This window comes from Bos indicus, chromosome 18, assembly GCF_029378745.1.
Source record: "Bos indicus isolate NIAB-ARS_2022 breed Sahiwal x Tharparkar chromosome 18, NIAB-ARS_B.indTharparkar_mat_pri_1.0, whole genome shotgun sequence".
In the NCBI taxonomy this organism is placed as follows: domain Eukaryota; kingdom Metazoa; phylum Chordata; class Mammalia; order Artiodactyla; family Bovidae; genus Bos; species Bos indicus.
The window spans coordinates 38837982-38854950 of record NC_091777.1 but is presented as its reverse complement, the minus strand read 5'-3'; the positions used below and the strand labels follow the sequence as shown (position 1 = coordinate 38854950).

General features: G+C 48.9%; 1 protein-coding gene across 5 annotated transcripts in view; it reads right to left on the bottom strand.

Moving 5' to 3' along the window:
- Positions 1–16969, bottom strand: part of ZFHX3 (zinc finger homeobox 3) — a 255495-nt gene that overhangs the window by 85113 nt on the left and 153413 nt on the right. For all 5 annotated transcript variants that reach the window (XM_070770839.1, XM_070770840.1, XM_070770841.1 and 2 more), the window contains one exon: positions 16036–16267. In XM_070770839.1, coding sequence (XP_070626940.1) covers positions 16036–16267 — 232 coding nt within the window. The remainder of the gene's footprint in view (positions 1–16035; positions 16268–16969) is intronic.

The window sequence follows — 16969 nt, the reverse complement described above, 5'->3', positions numbered from 1 at the left end:
TATATTTCATACTCGAGATAGTAATTACCAAGTTCTCTATTCCTTACACTTAAAGTTTGCCTTTTCCCCCCCGATCATAAAAGCAATAAGTGCCTATTGTTGAAAATCTTGAAAATACAAAAAAGTGTGAAGGAAGTAAAAATTGCCCATAATCAGCGATAACATCTCAGTATATTTATATATACTTTAAAGGGAACTAGGGCAATTATATGATTTGGGGTCTTGCTTCCCTGTCTATTGAGCTTTCTTCCATGTCCTTAAATATTAATCAAGAACATTATTCCTAATGGCCACCCAGATTTCCACTACATTTTCATAACACAGTTTACTTAATCCTTCCTCATCTTTGAAAAGATGGGTGGCAGAGGCTCCTAATTGCCTTCCTAACAACTGCTCTTTCTTGAGAACTGAGCACTCACTTTATTCGGGGCGGCAATACCCCCTAGTTAAAATCAGTATCTCCCAGTCTCTTGTGAGTCCAGAGAGAGTCATGTGACCAAATTCCGGTCAATGAGATGCAAGTGGAAGTAACGAGGTGCTTGGGGAAAGCTCTTGGAAGGGGCAGGCTTGGAGGGCAAGTGTGCTCCTCCCCTTCCTGATTCCTCTTGCCCAGGGCACAGATGGAGTGCGGTCATCCTTGAGACCATGGGGATGGCCGAGAGGAAAGACGGAAGGAAGCTGGGTCCCCGCTGACCTGTGGGGCCTTCACTCCTGCACTAGACTGCCCTCGTCCCAAGTCTGCTTATGTGAGGGAAAACGGAACCCCTAATTTGCTTAAGACACTTCTGGGGTTGCTCTGCGGCTCACAGGTTAAAGCTATGAGATAAAAGAATATACACATTTTTTGTTTCCCCACCTTCTACTATCTTCATAGCCTATACAAAGCTTTGAATATATGAGATTAAGCCCGCATACACAAACCAGAAATTCTGCAGCCATCCAGTCCAATCTGAGACAGAAGTCCAGCTGAGGGAGTATCTGAGTCTCTCCTCTCCTGGAGGGCAGCTTAGCCGGGGGCGGTAAAAGCCTTCAGGGAATGACATGGGCCTGCATTTGTGTGAGCAGGAAAGCTGCCCCTCACCAGTTCAAGGAATTCCCATAAAAGAATTCCAAAATGCCAGGCTGCTGGGCTGCTGGCATTCTCTCCAACATGGAGCGCACCAGCGAGGGCACGGCAGAGGCCTGAAAACCTGGGACAGCCTTTGAGCTCTGGGTTTCTTTCTCAGAAGGGAGGCTTGTTTTTGGAAGCCTTCCACCCACCACGCTCCTCACAGAAGCCCCTAAGGGAACCTGTATGGAGCACGTGCCTGCCCACACGGCCTGTGTGGGGCCCAGTCGTTCACTCTCACACAGCGGGTGAGGCAAAGCCGCCTCTCTGCAGTTTCTACTTGATTCAGGAAGCGGAGGTGCAGCCACCACTAGAAAAGCTGCTTCTCTACTGATGAACCGACCACCTTCCACAACAATGGCAGAGAAAGTGCTATAAGGACGTAGCCCAGAACTTCAGGACTGGTACGTATCCCAGGTTAAGTGAGCTATCTGCTTAAGTCAGGTTTAACAAGATGACAGTGCTTTCATTTTACTGCTTTAAAAAGTGGTTCGGGTGTGCGGGAACAATTTCCAGCCTCATGAACACAGGCATGAACACCATTTCCTCGTTCTCAGACCGTGCACCATCCCGCCTGGTCTAGGTGCTGGGAATCCAAATACCCCTGCCTCCATGGGGTTTTCCAGCCATGGAGGAGAGGGAAGGCAGCGCTGAGGTCACAGACACTCCAGTCCACACCCAGGTGATTTGGGACAACTGACTCTGACATAAGCTTATTTTTACTGCCCTGAATGGAAAACGAGCCAACAGCCCTGTTCATCTAGGATCCTAGCTGCTCTGTTTCACCATCGTGTATAGGACGGTTTTCCTACCCCAAAACGAAAGACTATTTTTATCCCAACTTTGCTGTTCCATAAAACACACACAGACAAGATCTGAGGGATTCTGACCTAAAGTAAGTCTTCAGGATATCCAGGTTCACATATTTTCATTGTTATGGTAAGGGGCAGAAGAATCTAATGGAAACAAATTCTATTATTCTCTACAAATTCAGGTTTCTTTATAGCTAGAAATGGCTTGAGGATCCAGTCCACTTGAGGATCATGATAGAATAAGACAAGAGTTAAGCTTCCTCTCTCTGCTTAATGAAAGCCTTGAGCTCCCCGTGGCAAGTATCTGCTGGAGAGGGGCCGGAACGCTTAGGAGATGCCGACCACGTCTCTAGGGTTGTCACGGCATGCCCGGGTCAGCACTTGTCCCCAGCCAGCCAGCCACTTCCTCCCCACACGGGTCCGCCCCTGAGAGAGTTTATTAACCAAGTGCTTGGGGGTTTGTGTGTATTTATATTACCTCCTCTTCTCTCCCTTCTGTTCTACCAGGGCACATTGGAGGGGAAAGTTATGATAAACTTTAATAAAAACAAAATTAAAATGATTAAACCTTTCATATCCGTTAGAGATAATCTCTCTTCTGCTGGCTAGTCAAATCTGGAAGAAAACAAATGCAAACCATCACTTTGTTGCCTCTCTTCAATCCCCTGCTCACTCCCCCACCCCAGAGAAACAGACAGAAAAGGCTGCCTGTGGCCAAATTTTTAAAATAAATTACATTTGTCCTCACACACGGCAGCCAGGTGTGGCTGAAACATTCTTTCCAAATATCCCGTGATATATATAACGGACGTCCTTCCCTCCAGGGGCCTTTCCACGCGAGCCTGACAATCCCAGAAAGACTAGGACCCTGAGGGGGCAGGCATGGCCCCTTTTTATTGAAAAAGAAGCACCATTTCCCAATTAGCCATGTAATTCTGACTCATGGAAGGGAAAGAAGGCTGTGTGCCTGCACACCATCTACTGGAAATGCACACACCCCAGTCTGCATTCCTGATTACAGCAAAGCCCAGAGAAAACAGACCAGTGGGGCACAAATCTCCCTGGTCGTACGTGTTCTAAGGACGTCTTCAGACCTGCCTGGGGTCTGGGCACATGCCTACGGAGGGGAAAATGGGTGCAGAAATAGAACAGGCCTGTCTGTCAGAGGCTGGCCAGACACATAAGTCAGAGCAAGGTCTTCAGCCCTCCCACAGCGGGATAATGACCTCTGACACGCAGCATCTGGGACGCCAAGAGAACACAGGTGCCTGGGAACCGAGCACTTTCTGCATTATGATACTATGTAGTGGAACGGAATTCAGGTCCGGGAAAAACCGCATCGCCCTCTGACACACCAAGGCGCTGCGTGGAATGTGGAATCGCCCATCGACAGGTGGAGGGGAGGAGCAGGAGAAAGGTTCTTACTTCACTACAGTCAGCCTGACACACACCCCCAGCAGAGCCAGCTTCCCCTTCTTCATCTCAGTTGTTTACGCTGTAGCAGAGACAACGCATCCTCAAGTCTAAAGGACGCAAGTCTGTCCTGCGCTTCGCACTTGCGTCATGAGTCACCAGAAACAGATTTTGTTTTATGAGAAAACCACTGACCCCTGGGCTAAACCAGAGGGCTCCAAAGAATGCCACTGATCCCAGAAAGTGGCTTCTCAGCAGTGCAAGGTCAACACAGCCTGTTCTTCTTGCAGTCATCCCCCCTCGCAAGGACCCTGCCCACACTGCGCCTTGCGGTGGCCCTCCCATCCCTGCCTGAGGGGCTCCTTTTCCTGGGGGCGATGGGGAGGGAGACCAGTCACCCCTGTACAATAGGGGTCGTGCAGGTCAAGTTCCCATGGAAGCCTAAACAGTGGAAGAAGTCACACTGTCACTCCCCTGCTTCAACCTTCCCATCCTGATGGGAGCAAAATCTGATCCCCCTTCCCCTGCAGCCTGCCAGCGTCCACGGCGGCCCCTGCCCACCTTCCCGCTGCCCCTCCAACTGGCTGAGGGGCTGTGCACCCACTGGGCCTCTGCCAGGGCCGCTCTGCTCAGCTCCAATGTCACCTCCCCAGGGAGACTTCTCAGATCACCTTATGTAAGACGACTGACCCATCTCGCCCTGCCCTGCCTGGCTCTGTATTTATAGCACCTTGCACACCTGACATCCTCTATTTGTTTATCTGGCTTCTGTCTCCCCCTCACTGGAGGGAAAAGTCCAGACTTTTTGCTCACTCCCTGCTGGCAGCTTTCCCAGAGCCCAGAGCGCCATGGGGGCCACACTCAGGACACTCCATGTCTGCAGGGCTAAAGAACTCCACGCCTGGACTCAAACCAGTCATTCTTTCCCCAGCCGTGGTTCTCGTCTAAAAGAGGCAGGGGAAGTCAAATACATCTTTCCCCAACTAGTGCCCCATCTCTGCCTCTTCATTTGTAAACTCTTCAGCACGTGCCCCTCTCCTGAGCCTTGCTCTCCCTCCTGAACTCCAAAATTAGCCCCAATTTTTATTTTGCTCTGAATTTAAGTGCCTACACAGTTTTGAATTTTTTGACAGTTTTGTTAACAATTCAAGACTCATATCTACTACAAAATTAGCATGAAAACTTTGGGGTGGAAGCACCCTCATCCTGAGTGTCTCACAAGGCCAGGAGTCACTCCAGCACAGACCCCCAAGCCCAGCCCCCAGAGCAGGGCTGCCCTTCCACACTGCGGGGTTTCCAATGCCACTGGGACTGCCTTGAACAGGAAAATCATAAAAGGGTTTTTTGAATATTAGGAAAACCACTTAAATCACTGCCAGTTTTCAGAGAAGACTGAGGTTTGCACTCGATGGGCTGGAGAGTCACAAATGACCGCTGCCCCTTCTTGCCCTGCCTTAGAGGTTTCCTGGTTTCTACCCAGAGAGGATCCGGCAGTGGATCATAGTCCTTTCTGGACATGAAGAACCCTGTCCCTGGGGAAAAGTGCTGCTGGTCCTTTGGGTGAGTTTGTCAGCCCCCAGCGAGAAGGCAAGACACTGCGGGAAGAGTCTTGACGGAAAGCAGCAGAGCACAGGAGGACTTCGTGCAGCGAGAGACATGCCCTCCATCTGCAGCGTCTAGTATGGCAGCCACGTGTTACAACAAGCACACAGTCTGGGAACCTGGAGACTTGAGACCTATGATGGCTGAGAAGCCATGAACATGCCCTTGCTTTACACTCTCACAGAGGAAGGCCCTTTGGGAGGTCAGCTGTGAAGCCTGTGTCCTGGGCTCGCATTTGAAAAAGATGAGGGTTGGGGGTGAAGATGGACCTGCCCTAGGGATACACATGAGGGGTGGGCCCTAAATGAAGAGGGTGAAGGCTTACACACCAGGGCCCTTCCACAGTGTCAGGCCTGGAGGACTCAACACAGACACAGGAAAACCAGGGAGTCAGAATCCTTCAGTACTTGTGGTAACTGGGATCCTCTAGACGGAAGCCCAACCAATGGACACGGTATAGAATTCTCTACCAAAGCAAGTCACAGAAGGTGACAAGGGGCGTGGCATTTACTCTAACCAGAGCAAAAAAATCACCCCCAAACAAACAAAACACGAGACCACTAAACACCATCCACAAATCCACAAGGGGGTTGTGCTTATTCTTAAAAGTGCCAGTGGGTAACAGAGGAGAGGCTCCTTGTGTAAATCCTTGCACTTGAGCCTCATACACGAAAGCGTCCTGGAGAGCTGCCATAACCAAAAGCCATAGGCCGAGTGCCTTAAACAATCCAAGTTCACTTTCCCACAGTTCTAGAGGCTGGAAGTCCAAGATCAAGGCGTTGGCAGGTTTCGTTTCTCCTGAGGCCACTCTCCTTGGCGTACAGAGGGGCAAGCTGTCCTGAGGTGTAGGTCACCAAGTTTCACAGGCACGAGAATGTCCCTCCACAGGCTGGCTGTGCCCTTGGGACTCATCAGTGGCAGGTCTGGACGGAGGCTGTGTTAGGACAGGCCAGGCAGAGCGCTGCTCCCCATCTGATGAGCTCAGCGGGCACAGTGCTCTGACCTCTTTTCTGACCTAAGCAGGGGGCACTTCCTCCAGAGCCCCCTGCCAGGGAGCTTGCTCTGCTTCTTCACAGACCACGGCCCACACCTAGAACCGAGATGTGGGAGCAGGAAGCTGTGGAGGGACCGGCAGGTACCAACCCCGCGGCAGGAAGGTCTGGGGTTGCCTCGTCGCCCTCCACCTTTGCCTCCTGTCCTCCTTCCACATCCAAAAAGGAACAAGACACTGAACTCAGATGTCAGAAAGTGGGTGGTCACGGCCTAAAATGTGTTCCCCAGATTCATATGTTGAAGCTCTAAGCCCCCAGAACCTCAGATGTGGCTGTATCTGGAGAAAGGGCCTTTAAGATGGTGATTAAGTTAAAGATGAGTGTTAGACTGGATTAGGGCACCCTGGCTGGCATACTTATAAGAAGAGGGGATTACGACACAGAGAGAGAGACAGACAGGCCTGAGAGCAGAGCGAAGGCTGTGAGAAGAGGAGAAGACAGCCCTCTGTACGCCAAGGAGAGTGGCCTCAGGAGAAATGGAACCTCCCAACGCCTTGATCTGGGACTTCCAGCCTCTAGAACTGCGGGAAAGTGAACTTGGGATGTTTAAGGCACTTGGCCTATGGCTTTTCATTAGGGCAGCTCTAAGCAAACTAAGGCAGTCTGAAAGGAAAAAGCCTGTCCCAGGCAGAGGACTTTAAACCAAGCAAAATGGTGAGAGGAAGCACATAGATTCTTTTTCTGTCTTCGTGAGATGACGACAGATCTGGATAAAGCTGAGTGAAGACAACAGACAGGCTTGTTCCAATAAAAATCACATACTATCCAACCTCTAATATTCTGATTAGAGCAGAAGTCAAGTATCTTTTAAAAGTGATAAACAGCTCTTTTTTTATTAACAAACATACAAAAGGTCTCAAGATAGTTTGGAAGTGTAAAACTATAAAAAGCCCTTTAACATCCACTCTGAAGGCTACATCTTGAGAAAGTCCTTTCCAACTCCCTCAAAACTGCTAATGGATTAGGCTTAAGTGGCAAAACCAAAAGTAAATGCCTATTTGAAAACGTGCTTCTCTAATATGGAGAAAAATTGAGGTGGGGGGCAGTGGTAAATAGCAGAAACAGATAGGAAGGCGCGAAAGAAAACACCTTACTCAGCCTGACAGAAAGCAGGAGGCACGTGGGCACCACATCCGTTTCTTTAAAATGGAAGTCAAAGAGTTTTATGGAAAGTGCGGCCCAAATCCAGGCCAGGCCAGCGGGATCCCAGTGAGGAACCAGCACCAGGGCAAGCGTATCGCGTGCCCCGCAGCCGGCCAGCACTGTCCATTAGAAAGTCCCGAACTGCTCGAGGAATCTGGTCCCTCCCTCAAGGCAGCCGTGAACCACACGTGACTAAGAAGCACTTGAAATCTGGCTGGTATGACAGAGAGACTGGATTGTAAATCTTTATTCAACTTTAATTAATTTAAACTTAAACAGCCGCAGGGGGCTCGTGGCTGTCGCGCGGAACAGGCCAAGAACCTGGAGACGCTCCCTTTTCGCTCTCAGACGGTCGAGAAACCCCAGAAGCAGGAGGCTCTGGACCGTGCCTACTCCAATGTGGGTGGTCAGAAAACTTCCCACTGCTAGTCAGTGTTTGGGGGAAAAAAAAATCATGCAGGACTATAATTCTCCTAATTGGGTCACAGTTTGAAGGGGGTTCCTTAACATCCGTGACTCTGAGAAGAAGGCTTTGAGCTATTTCTGTGAGCAGAGAGACCAATGCATGCTCCACTTTTCTCCCGGACCCCCTACCAAGGTCAGGAGCAAGTTTATTAATATAGAGTGTAAGTGGCCCAAGAAACAGATTCTTTGGGCATGTCTGAAGGCGTAAGAAGTTCAAATCATTGTTTCTCTTGAAAAATTACATTTGAGCAGCACGGGATGGTGTGAAGTGAAGAGGCTGTAATGAAGACGTGCCCACGAGACAGGGGGCAGTGGGTGATGACCACCATCCCCAACCCACCCAGGTACAGAGCCCCGACCCCAACTCGCTGGCTAGCTCCCATGCTCACCTGAGGGACAAGTTTCCCTCGTTCAAGCTCCTTGGATCCCCCCTTTCAAAGGGACCCCCCCATAAGTGTTCCCCTGACATAGCAACTGGTGGGACATGACATTCTCTGTCTGCCGTGGGATCCCTATGTTTCTGAGCTCTCTGGCATGCTTACAGCCCTAAACAGGAGACCCCTAATGCTCACCCTCAATACCCACCCCCCTCCAAAAGGACTCACAGTCTCCCCTCTTTATGTTCATCTACATTTTCCTGGGCCACTCGGTATCACCCCCTCTGGAAGGCAGCAGCCACAGTGTTGGCACCTCTCAGAGTGGGCAGTGTGGGGTGGCCATGAGGGAACCCCCCACTACCTACCGAGGGGACAGAATGCAAGACAGCTCGAGTGCCCAGATGAGGAGGACAGGCAATGTATAGTCATACATACAGCCCAATATATTATATAGGGGAACATACACTCCAGTGTCAAACACTGAAATTAAACCCAAAACCCTGACAGCTTTGAACCTCCCATAAAAATAAAGCAACTACTAAATGGTGGATCCAGAAGACAAATGGGCAAATGAATGATAATCACTGTAACTCAGGCTACTGCAGCCAGATCTCAGATCATTTCTAAAAAGTGGAATGTCTTGGTGCATACGCTTATCTCTTCTGGAGAAGACAGAGAGGAAACAAGCTTGGTGGGAATTTTGATTGGAAGGAGTGATGCTAAAGCTGAAGCTCCAATACTTTGGCCACTTGATGCGAAGGGCTGACTCACTGGAAAAGACCCTGATGCTAGGAAAGATTGAGGGCAAGAGCAGAAGGGGGCGACAGAGGACGAGATGGTTGGATGGCATCACCGACGTGATGGACATGAGTTTGAGCAAACTTAGGAAGATAGTGAAGGATGGGGAAGCCTGGCATGCTGCAGTCCACGGGGTTGCAAAGAGTCAGACACAACTTAGGGACTGAACAACAACAATGACTCCAGTCAAAAAAGCTCCTGGATAATGGCTCTCAGAGGTCTTCCTGGTATCCATGTAATTGCCCTGACTCTGGCTTCAGGACATTCCTAACTTAGAAGCAACAGCCTCTCCAAGATGCTTCTTTATAACACACTCTGACATTGCAGGGAAGGCGGTGCTATCACTACAAAGCTGTCTTGTATGAAGAGATGGAGCCTTAGCTTCCACACTGGTCAGGGGGAGGGGTGGGTGTGTGTGCGTGCATACACGTGTTTGTGCATGCATATGCACGCACAGATGTGCACACACATGTGTGAGAGGAGGAGCAGACATACTGGCATATACTTAGAGGAAGGACTTAGAGAAGGCGATGGCACCCCACTCCAGTACTCTTGCCTGGAAAATCCCATGGATGGAGGAGCCTGGTCGGCTGCAGTCCTTGGGGTTGCTAAGAGTCAGACACAACTGAGCGACTTCACTTTCACTTTTCACTCTCATGCACTGGAGAAGGAGATGGCAACCCACTCCAGTGTTCTTGCCTGGAGAATCCCAGGGAAGGGGGCGCCTACTGGGCTGCCGTCTATGGGGTCGCACAGAGTTGTACACGACTGAAGCAACTTAGCAGCAGCAGCAGCAGCAGCTGAGGAAGGACTAAGACAAGAAATATGTAATCAGAAGCCATCACAATTACAAATGTAAATGAACAGGCAATTGGCGCTGACCTTTGTAGATTGTTAGAGGACTAATTAAGGCAAATCAGGAACTCTGTTCCAACAAAAAAACAAGACTGTAGACACCCTAAGAAGTACTCCTGTCCTCTTCATGTGGATGCAAAATGCAAGCGAATCAAACGGTAATCAAACTACATGTGCTTTACACTGACAAAAGGAAAACTGTCTCCATGAACAAAAGACAAGCAAGATTCACCCCTTGGTTTCCTGTGAGTAATTTTGCTAGTATCTCCGTCAACGAGCTCAGCCACTATTTGAGCTCTTGCCATGTGGCTGGCACTCTATTAGATTCCATACAAACAGATCCCACCCATGAAGCAGTCAGAAATGCCAATTACAAACTTTGCTTTGAATGGCTATTTTAAAAGCTGTAGAAAAAAAAAAAGAACAGAATCAAAGTATACATCATTCAGCAAACTCCATTTTTCATTCAACAATATTATATTCTCTCTTCATGTCAATATATAATGAAGTCTCTTTAGCCTTGCATTGAAAAGCTTTCTAAAAAAGCACCCTGAAATTCATAATTCTCATCCCAGTAGTCCCTCATCAGGAAATGGATTTAAAACAGATAAAGTCATGTTTTCTCTATTCCTTCAAGAGTGCTCAAATTTTCAGTCACCCCAATTTGTTCAGATGCCCTTTACACATTAAACTTTTCTGGCAGAATTACTTTATCCCTATGCTTCCCCAAGCCTCATGGACAAGACATACAATCAAAAGGAAAAAGGAGAGAGAAAAAACTCTGGTGGTTTTACGAAAATAATACTTTAGAACTGCAGAACTGGTCACACCATATTTTAGTGTTAAAAGAAAAATTGTACTGAAATTGCGTATAATTTAGCTATTTACAAAAAAACCAAAACAAACAAAAAGAAAACAATGCTCTTAATACTCCGAGGGCAGCTTTATGCCAGTTTTGAAAAATCAAAACCAAAACAAATGACAAACTGGAAAACAGTGCATTTTCTTATTCTCTTAAATTGTACAAGTAGAACTCCCCGGAACTTGCTTCAAAAAAATCATCCATCGAGTGGAGCCGGTGAGTGTCTCAGTAAAGGCTGTCGTCTAAACCACATCGTCACTTGGCCAGCTCCCTGACCCCAGGAATTCACTACCTTGAGCGCCGAAGATGTGTCAGTGAAGGAGGCTGCCATCTTCTGCTCCAAGCAAAACACTCCCCTCAATTTTGAATGAGCACACCATCTGTAAGCTGAGCCATCATCCGGTTGCCCTGAACGCATGAGCCGGCGTCTAGAACAATGTATCCACACCAAGAGCTGAGAGACGGCATCAGCCGTGCCCCCAACTCAAAGTCTTGCCCAGAGTAGGTGCTCGATGAAGAGTCATGTCATTACTTATGTGCAACGTTTGGAGGGCTACGTCCCCATGTGAGAAGTAGTTAAGGGCAGGGTAAGAGAAACAGGAGGAGGAAAACAGAGGAAGGCCGAGGGCAGAAGCACAAAGTGGCTCTTGTCTTCTGAAGCTCAGGGCACTGATAGAGCGAAATTAACCACAGTTTCACCCGGGAGCCAGAAATGCCTTTTTAATAAGCAAACAGGGAAGCTGATCCTACACATGATCCACCTACGGGTGCATTCCATCTTCCAAGGGCTTCTGGTTAACTAAGGGGAGGCAAAGAGCCGAAGCCAGCCACTGGGAGATATGACCCAGGTGCCGCTGCAGCAACGAGCTTTGTCTGCCTTTATCTGTGTGCATGTGGGAAGGAGTGGGAGTGAAACAGGAAGGCCAAATCCCAAAACCGTCGAGAGAATACTTGGTCCTGCAGAAAATACATTCAAGCCAAAATCAAAAGACCAGGTCACACACAAAAAATGTTGGGAAGGCACGAACCTTGGTAGTGTGGTCACCTTCTCTTCTGTGAGATGTACATTTCCAAGACATTCTTTTTTAAATGGGAAGGCCGTGTGTGTGTATGTGTTTCTAGCACAGAGGTGAGGGCGGCAAGCATAACCACAAAGACCATTGCACTTGGTAAAAAAAAAAAAAAAAAAACCAATACACTACGGGACTCACTGATGTAAGTAAGGGTGACGCTTGACCACAAGCAGGACTGTGTCGGGGAGGGTGGACTAGGTATTAGCATGTGGTCAGCAACCAAGACTCAGCCCTTTGGTGGAGCAGGGCAGGACCTCGATGCTTTAAGACTGGTCAGGAGGGCTCTCAAGGGGCTTAGGGAGCCAGTGGTGGGTATGAATCTTGGCCACTGCTACAAAATTCTGAAGGCAGAGGAGCTTCCACCATTTCTCCTTCTCTGCACTTCCATGTGGGACTGAGCTAACAAGTAAGGTTTGAAGAAGTGGCATTTCTGTCACCCTCAGGCGAGAAGCCACAGGAGAGTCCACTCCATCAGCCTCGGCAAGAGAAGCCCCGCCACTGCAGAAGGTGACAGGAGCTCTGAGCCCCTGGGCTCACGGAAGGGAAGGACGTTATTTCCGGTGGCTTTTGTATAAATCTCTCTGGTGTGCGGACAAGACAGGAGGAAAGGAAAGGAGAGAGAACACCGTCTTTTAACCAGGTGATGACAGAATGCCAGGAAGGAAAACCCTAGACAGCACCACTGTTTACACGCGGCTTAGAGTCAGAACGCAGGGCTCCCGACAGGTGCCCAAAGACAGCCCTGAGGCCTCCTCACACCACAAGGATGACCTTGCCAGCTGAGGATCAGTGCCCCAACCTTTATGTCCCAGAGGAGAGAAGTGGGAATTACAGGCACACCTCATGGATGTTGTGATAAATCGAGTATGACAACAAAGTGAGCTAACGTGATTTCTGTGGTTTCCCAGTGCGTATAAAAGTTACATTTACACTACATGGTAGTCTATTAAGGTCGGGGAAAAAAAAAAAAAGTATCTTAACTATCTTAATAAAAATAAATAAAAAATAAATATCTTAATTAAAAAACATTTCAGTGCTTAAAAATGTTGATCATCATCTGAGCCTTCAAGGGGTCGAAATATTTTCTGCTGGTGGAGGGCTTGAAATAACGTGAGAATTACCAAAACATGACACAGAGACGCAAAGTGAGCAAATGCTGATTGGAAAATGATACCCACAGACTTGCTCCAAGTGGGGCAGCCACGAACCTTCCATCTGTAAAAGGATGATGCAGCGTCTCTGAGCGTGGCAGAACAAGGGACACCTGTTTTATGAAGTCTGTGTTTACAAAACCAGAAGATGATGACTTTCAGTGTCTTAATTCTACCAGGTCCATGCAGCCCTTCTCTTGAAGACATTCTTCCAAGAAGTTAATAAGTCTATCCCCAGTGCAAGGGAGGAGGATATGTTTTAAGATGAGTTTTCTTGATGGAGTTTCTAAAACAGAACTGAGTTACTGTTCATGTCAATATGAACATTACCTAGGAATTTATGCCTTTGTCATTAGTAAAGAGTATACATTTAACTAGAGCGCATGGGTGGAAGGGCAGTGCAGGGTGGGGAGGGAGGTGGGTGGAGAGTGAAAACATGACTCCAGGCCGAAGACAACACAAAAGGATTCTGAAATACAGAAAGGAAGTCTATCATCTAGATGAAAGTTGCTCATACACTTCGGAGAGGGAGGAAAAGAAAAAAAACACTAATACGCATTAAATGAGAGAAACCCAGAAGGCAATGGTGTAAGAACGCAATTCCACAGCAACTGCATAAATAGAAGTATTACATTATAAAACAGGGGACTGTTTGTTCCAGCTCATAGACCCCGGGTGAAATGGCAGCTGTACACTATTTAGTTTGGGGCACCTCATTAATAAAAAGGGAATTCTGAGCAGAGTGAAAGAAAGAATTGAGGGGCAAAAGGGACCAGCTTTTAGTGGAAGATTAAAACAATGACGTATGCAAAGCTGGTTAAAAAAAAATTAAACCCTGAAATAAATAGGTCTGAGTATACTGGTAGAGGAAGAAGAACCCCGTGAAATGATTTAACAGCAGAATAAAGAGACTGGCAGGACAAACAGGCCAAAATGCCATCGTGGGGAGTGGGGACCCCCACAGCCGGATGGCACAATGGTCCCAGTCTTGGGGCCCTGGCGTGTATGTGGGTGCTGGGTCCCATCCCAGGGCAGAACCATGGGGTCAGACATGAAACACAAGCCCCAGAGGTGGAGAATGATGAACTTTAAACAAAAGAGGCATCCATGATACATGCAGGAGGGCACAGTCCATCTTGCAGTGCCCTGGGGGTGACAAAAATCACCCTGATCCCCACGCAGGACTTTCCCAAAGCGACAATTCAGGCTGACCGCGAGGAGGACTGGCCCCTCCTTTGTGATAACCCTACTCGAGCAGAGAGGAAATGGTCTCGAATTCTGGTGTATCCCATCATTGGGGGATCGAGCTCCACCCATACAGAACAAGGGGGAAGAGAAGCAGCTGGGTGATGGACACAGAAGCTGTAGGCAGAGAGGTCCATGGGGGCTCTGGAGCGATGCCTCCAGTAGGAAACGAAGCTGACAGATAAAGCAATACAGCAGAGCCTTCAGAGCAGAGAAAACGTCTACTCTGGCAGAGGGCTAGCCATGAATTAATCATAGGTACCTAGAAAACCAGAGAAAACAAAAAGTTGTACAAGAAGGTAAATGAAATTATAAAACTCTACATGGCTCAGCTGTGATTAATATTTATAGAGTTAGAATAATGAAAATACTGAATATTAATATGCCCCCAAATTATTATTTAATCATAACGGAAGACAGATCGGAGGGTAAGACAGAATGTGTTGAGGGGCTGGGGTGTGTGGGTACCGAGTCTGTGTGCAAGAGGGTGTGTACGGAGTGGGGGCAGGGTGGGAATGTGAGTTTGTGGATCGGGTGTGTGTGAGTAGGTATGAGTGTGTGGGCCTGCAGAATGGCGTACTAGTAAAATCCTTCTTTTCCCATGTAGAAAGCCGACAGGTAATGTCTAACACTTAGCCAAAAAAAAAGAAAATTTCAAACAATAGTAGAGGCTATTAAGAAATATGGCCATGAATAACAAAAGGAACAATTAAACTTGAAAGCCAGGGCTCTGGGGAATGGCACTGGGGAGGGCCGTGCCATTTTTCACAGTAAGGTTTATATAACTTTTTGCCTTTAAAAACTGTAAAAATGTGCAATCTGATAACATTAGGATTAAAACCCCACACAGCCATGACAGCTCCATGGCTGACAGGGTGCTGCAGGCAACAGAGAGGCCAAAAGGCCCACCCGAGTCTGCAGCCTGGCCAGGTCGTGCGGCAACACGCCATCGGAATGAGCAAAGGGGTTTGTCTGCAGGAGAAGTCGTGAACCCGGGCCTGTGAGGTGGCCCCAGGGAGAAACCCAGGGAGCCGCCTGAAGGGCACGTGCCAAAGGCAGGAGAGCCAAGTTTCAAGAGGTCGGGAGCCAAGGGCCAGGCCTAGTGCCTGGCGATGCTGGCCTGTGGGGCAGACCAAGGACCACGAGCCAGGGAGGGGCGTGGAGGATGGTCCAGAGCAGCGGAAGAACAAGACAGAAACACGGCCAGGCAAGGGCGCTTCCAGAAGGCATTAGGCAGCAACCTCAAAGACCAAGCAAGAAGCCCAGCACGTGGCCACTGGGCTGGGTACATGCAAGGTCAACGGTTCCTTCTCAAGCACGGTTTGATGACGAGAGGAAACAGGCTCTGATAGTCTGATGGGAACTGGAGATGGACCAACACAGACTGTTCTTTCAAGATCTGAAGATTCTGTTGTAGACAGACAGCGGAACCCAGGATTAAGGGAGTGCTTCTGCTGTACGGTTTTTAAAGAGACAGGTGACTGTCCTATGCTCCCAAGTGGAGAGAAAGGGATTGGGAGGCTGAAAAAAGTAAGAGAGAGGGGACAGTCTAATGTACGAGGTTCCTGCAGGAGTAAGTCACATGGGAAAGACAGGAGAAAGGACTGCAGGCTAGAGGACAGGCGGGAAGCAGACATGGGGCAAGGGCTGCGGCAAGGTCCCCACACTCTCTGTGAAGGAAGGGGCAGCTCTGAGCCGGGAATAGCCCGGGCGCTCGGATACAGTCACGATGTTTTTAATAAGCACTCACTCTTCAATCACCTCTGAAGTTCATTCTTACAGACCAGACTCGAGGCCACGAACTGCCCAATCTCAATTCTGAGCAAGACATACTTCAGCATTTTCTTTATGTCGATCTGAACCCAAAGACTGAATCTAGAATGCACGCTGGACGCACCTGGGGAGAGGGGACAACACACGGTCTGTTGGCTTGCTCACTGGGCAGTGGCTTGTGACGTGCAAAGAAAAGTGGTGCTAAGTTCCTCTAAAAAAATTTAAAAGTAAGAGGAAAGTGACAGTCCCTGCGTGTCCCCCACGCCCAGAGCACAGCGGCCACCTGTGGCCCACGAGACCACTCACCAGGGTCGGTGGAGGGGCACCTGCGGATGGTGAAGATCTGCCCCAGGTCCTCGTCCTCCTCAGGGAGGCCCTTCTGCAGCCGCTGCAGCTTGCGCAGGCTCTCGCTGCGCTGGTGTTTCATGGAGCGCACGTGCTGGATGAGGTTGAGCTTGGCCTTGGTGGAGTAGCTGCACAGGACGCAGTGGTAGTAGCAGCTCTCGCCCTCCACGCCACTCTCGTGCTGCTGCAGGTGCTGCGAGGGTGAGAGAGAGGGACGTGCCCTGGTCAGCCGCACCAAGCCCAGCTTCGCCGTGAGCCCGCCCGCCCTGCTGGCAGCCCCACAACCCCTTTCCGGGGTGACTCGGTTTTCCCAGGGGGCCCTTCCCCCAGCAGCTTGATGAGGACAGGGAGCAAGGTGATTCTTGCTCCTGCCTCCCCCAGGTGTGTCAGAGTGCTGAAAATGCTGATGGATCCGACAATCCCAGTGTAAAATTGGCTTCCTGGCACAATAATCCGAGGTTCCTCTTTCCGCTTATCTCCAAAGTGTTTGCTCTATGTGGACAGGGGTTGGCAAGCTATGGCCACAGGCCAAGTGTACCCTTCTGCCTGGTTCTGCAAACAGGGTTTCGGTGGAACACAGCCACAAACTGTGCATCATCAGTTTGTGCATCATCAATGGATGCTTTCTGAACACCAGATGGAGTTCAACAGTTGCAAAAGAGATTACATGGCCTGCAAAGCCCAAAATCTTATTATCTGGACCTTCATGGAAAAAGTGACGAGCGCCCGCTTTAAGGGATGGCCTACAGGGTGGTCACCTTACCTGCACAGAATCTTAGGTCAGTAAAGAAGCGCCAAAGCTGCTGTGTGGCTATTTCACAAGAAAGATGACTCACGCTTTTGTATTTAGAACTGGTCTATTAGGAGAACCTGAAATTACATTTTCCCCTAGATT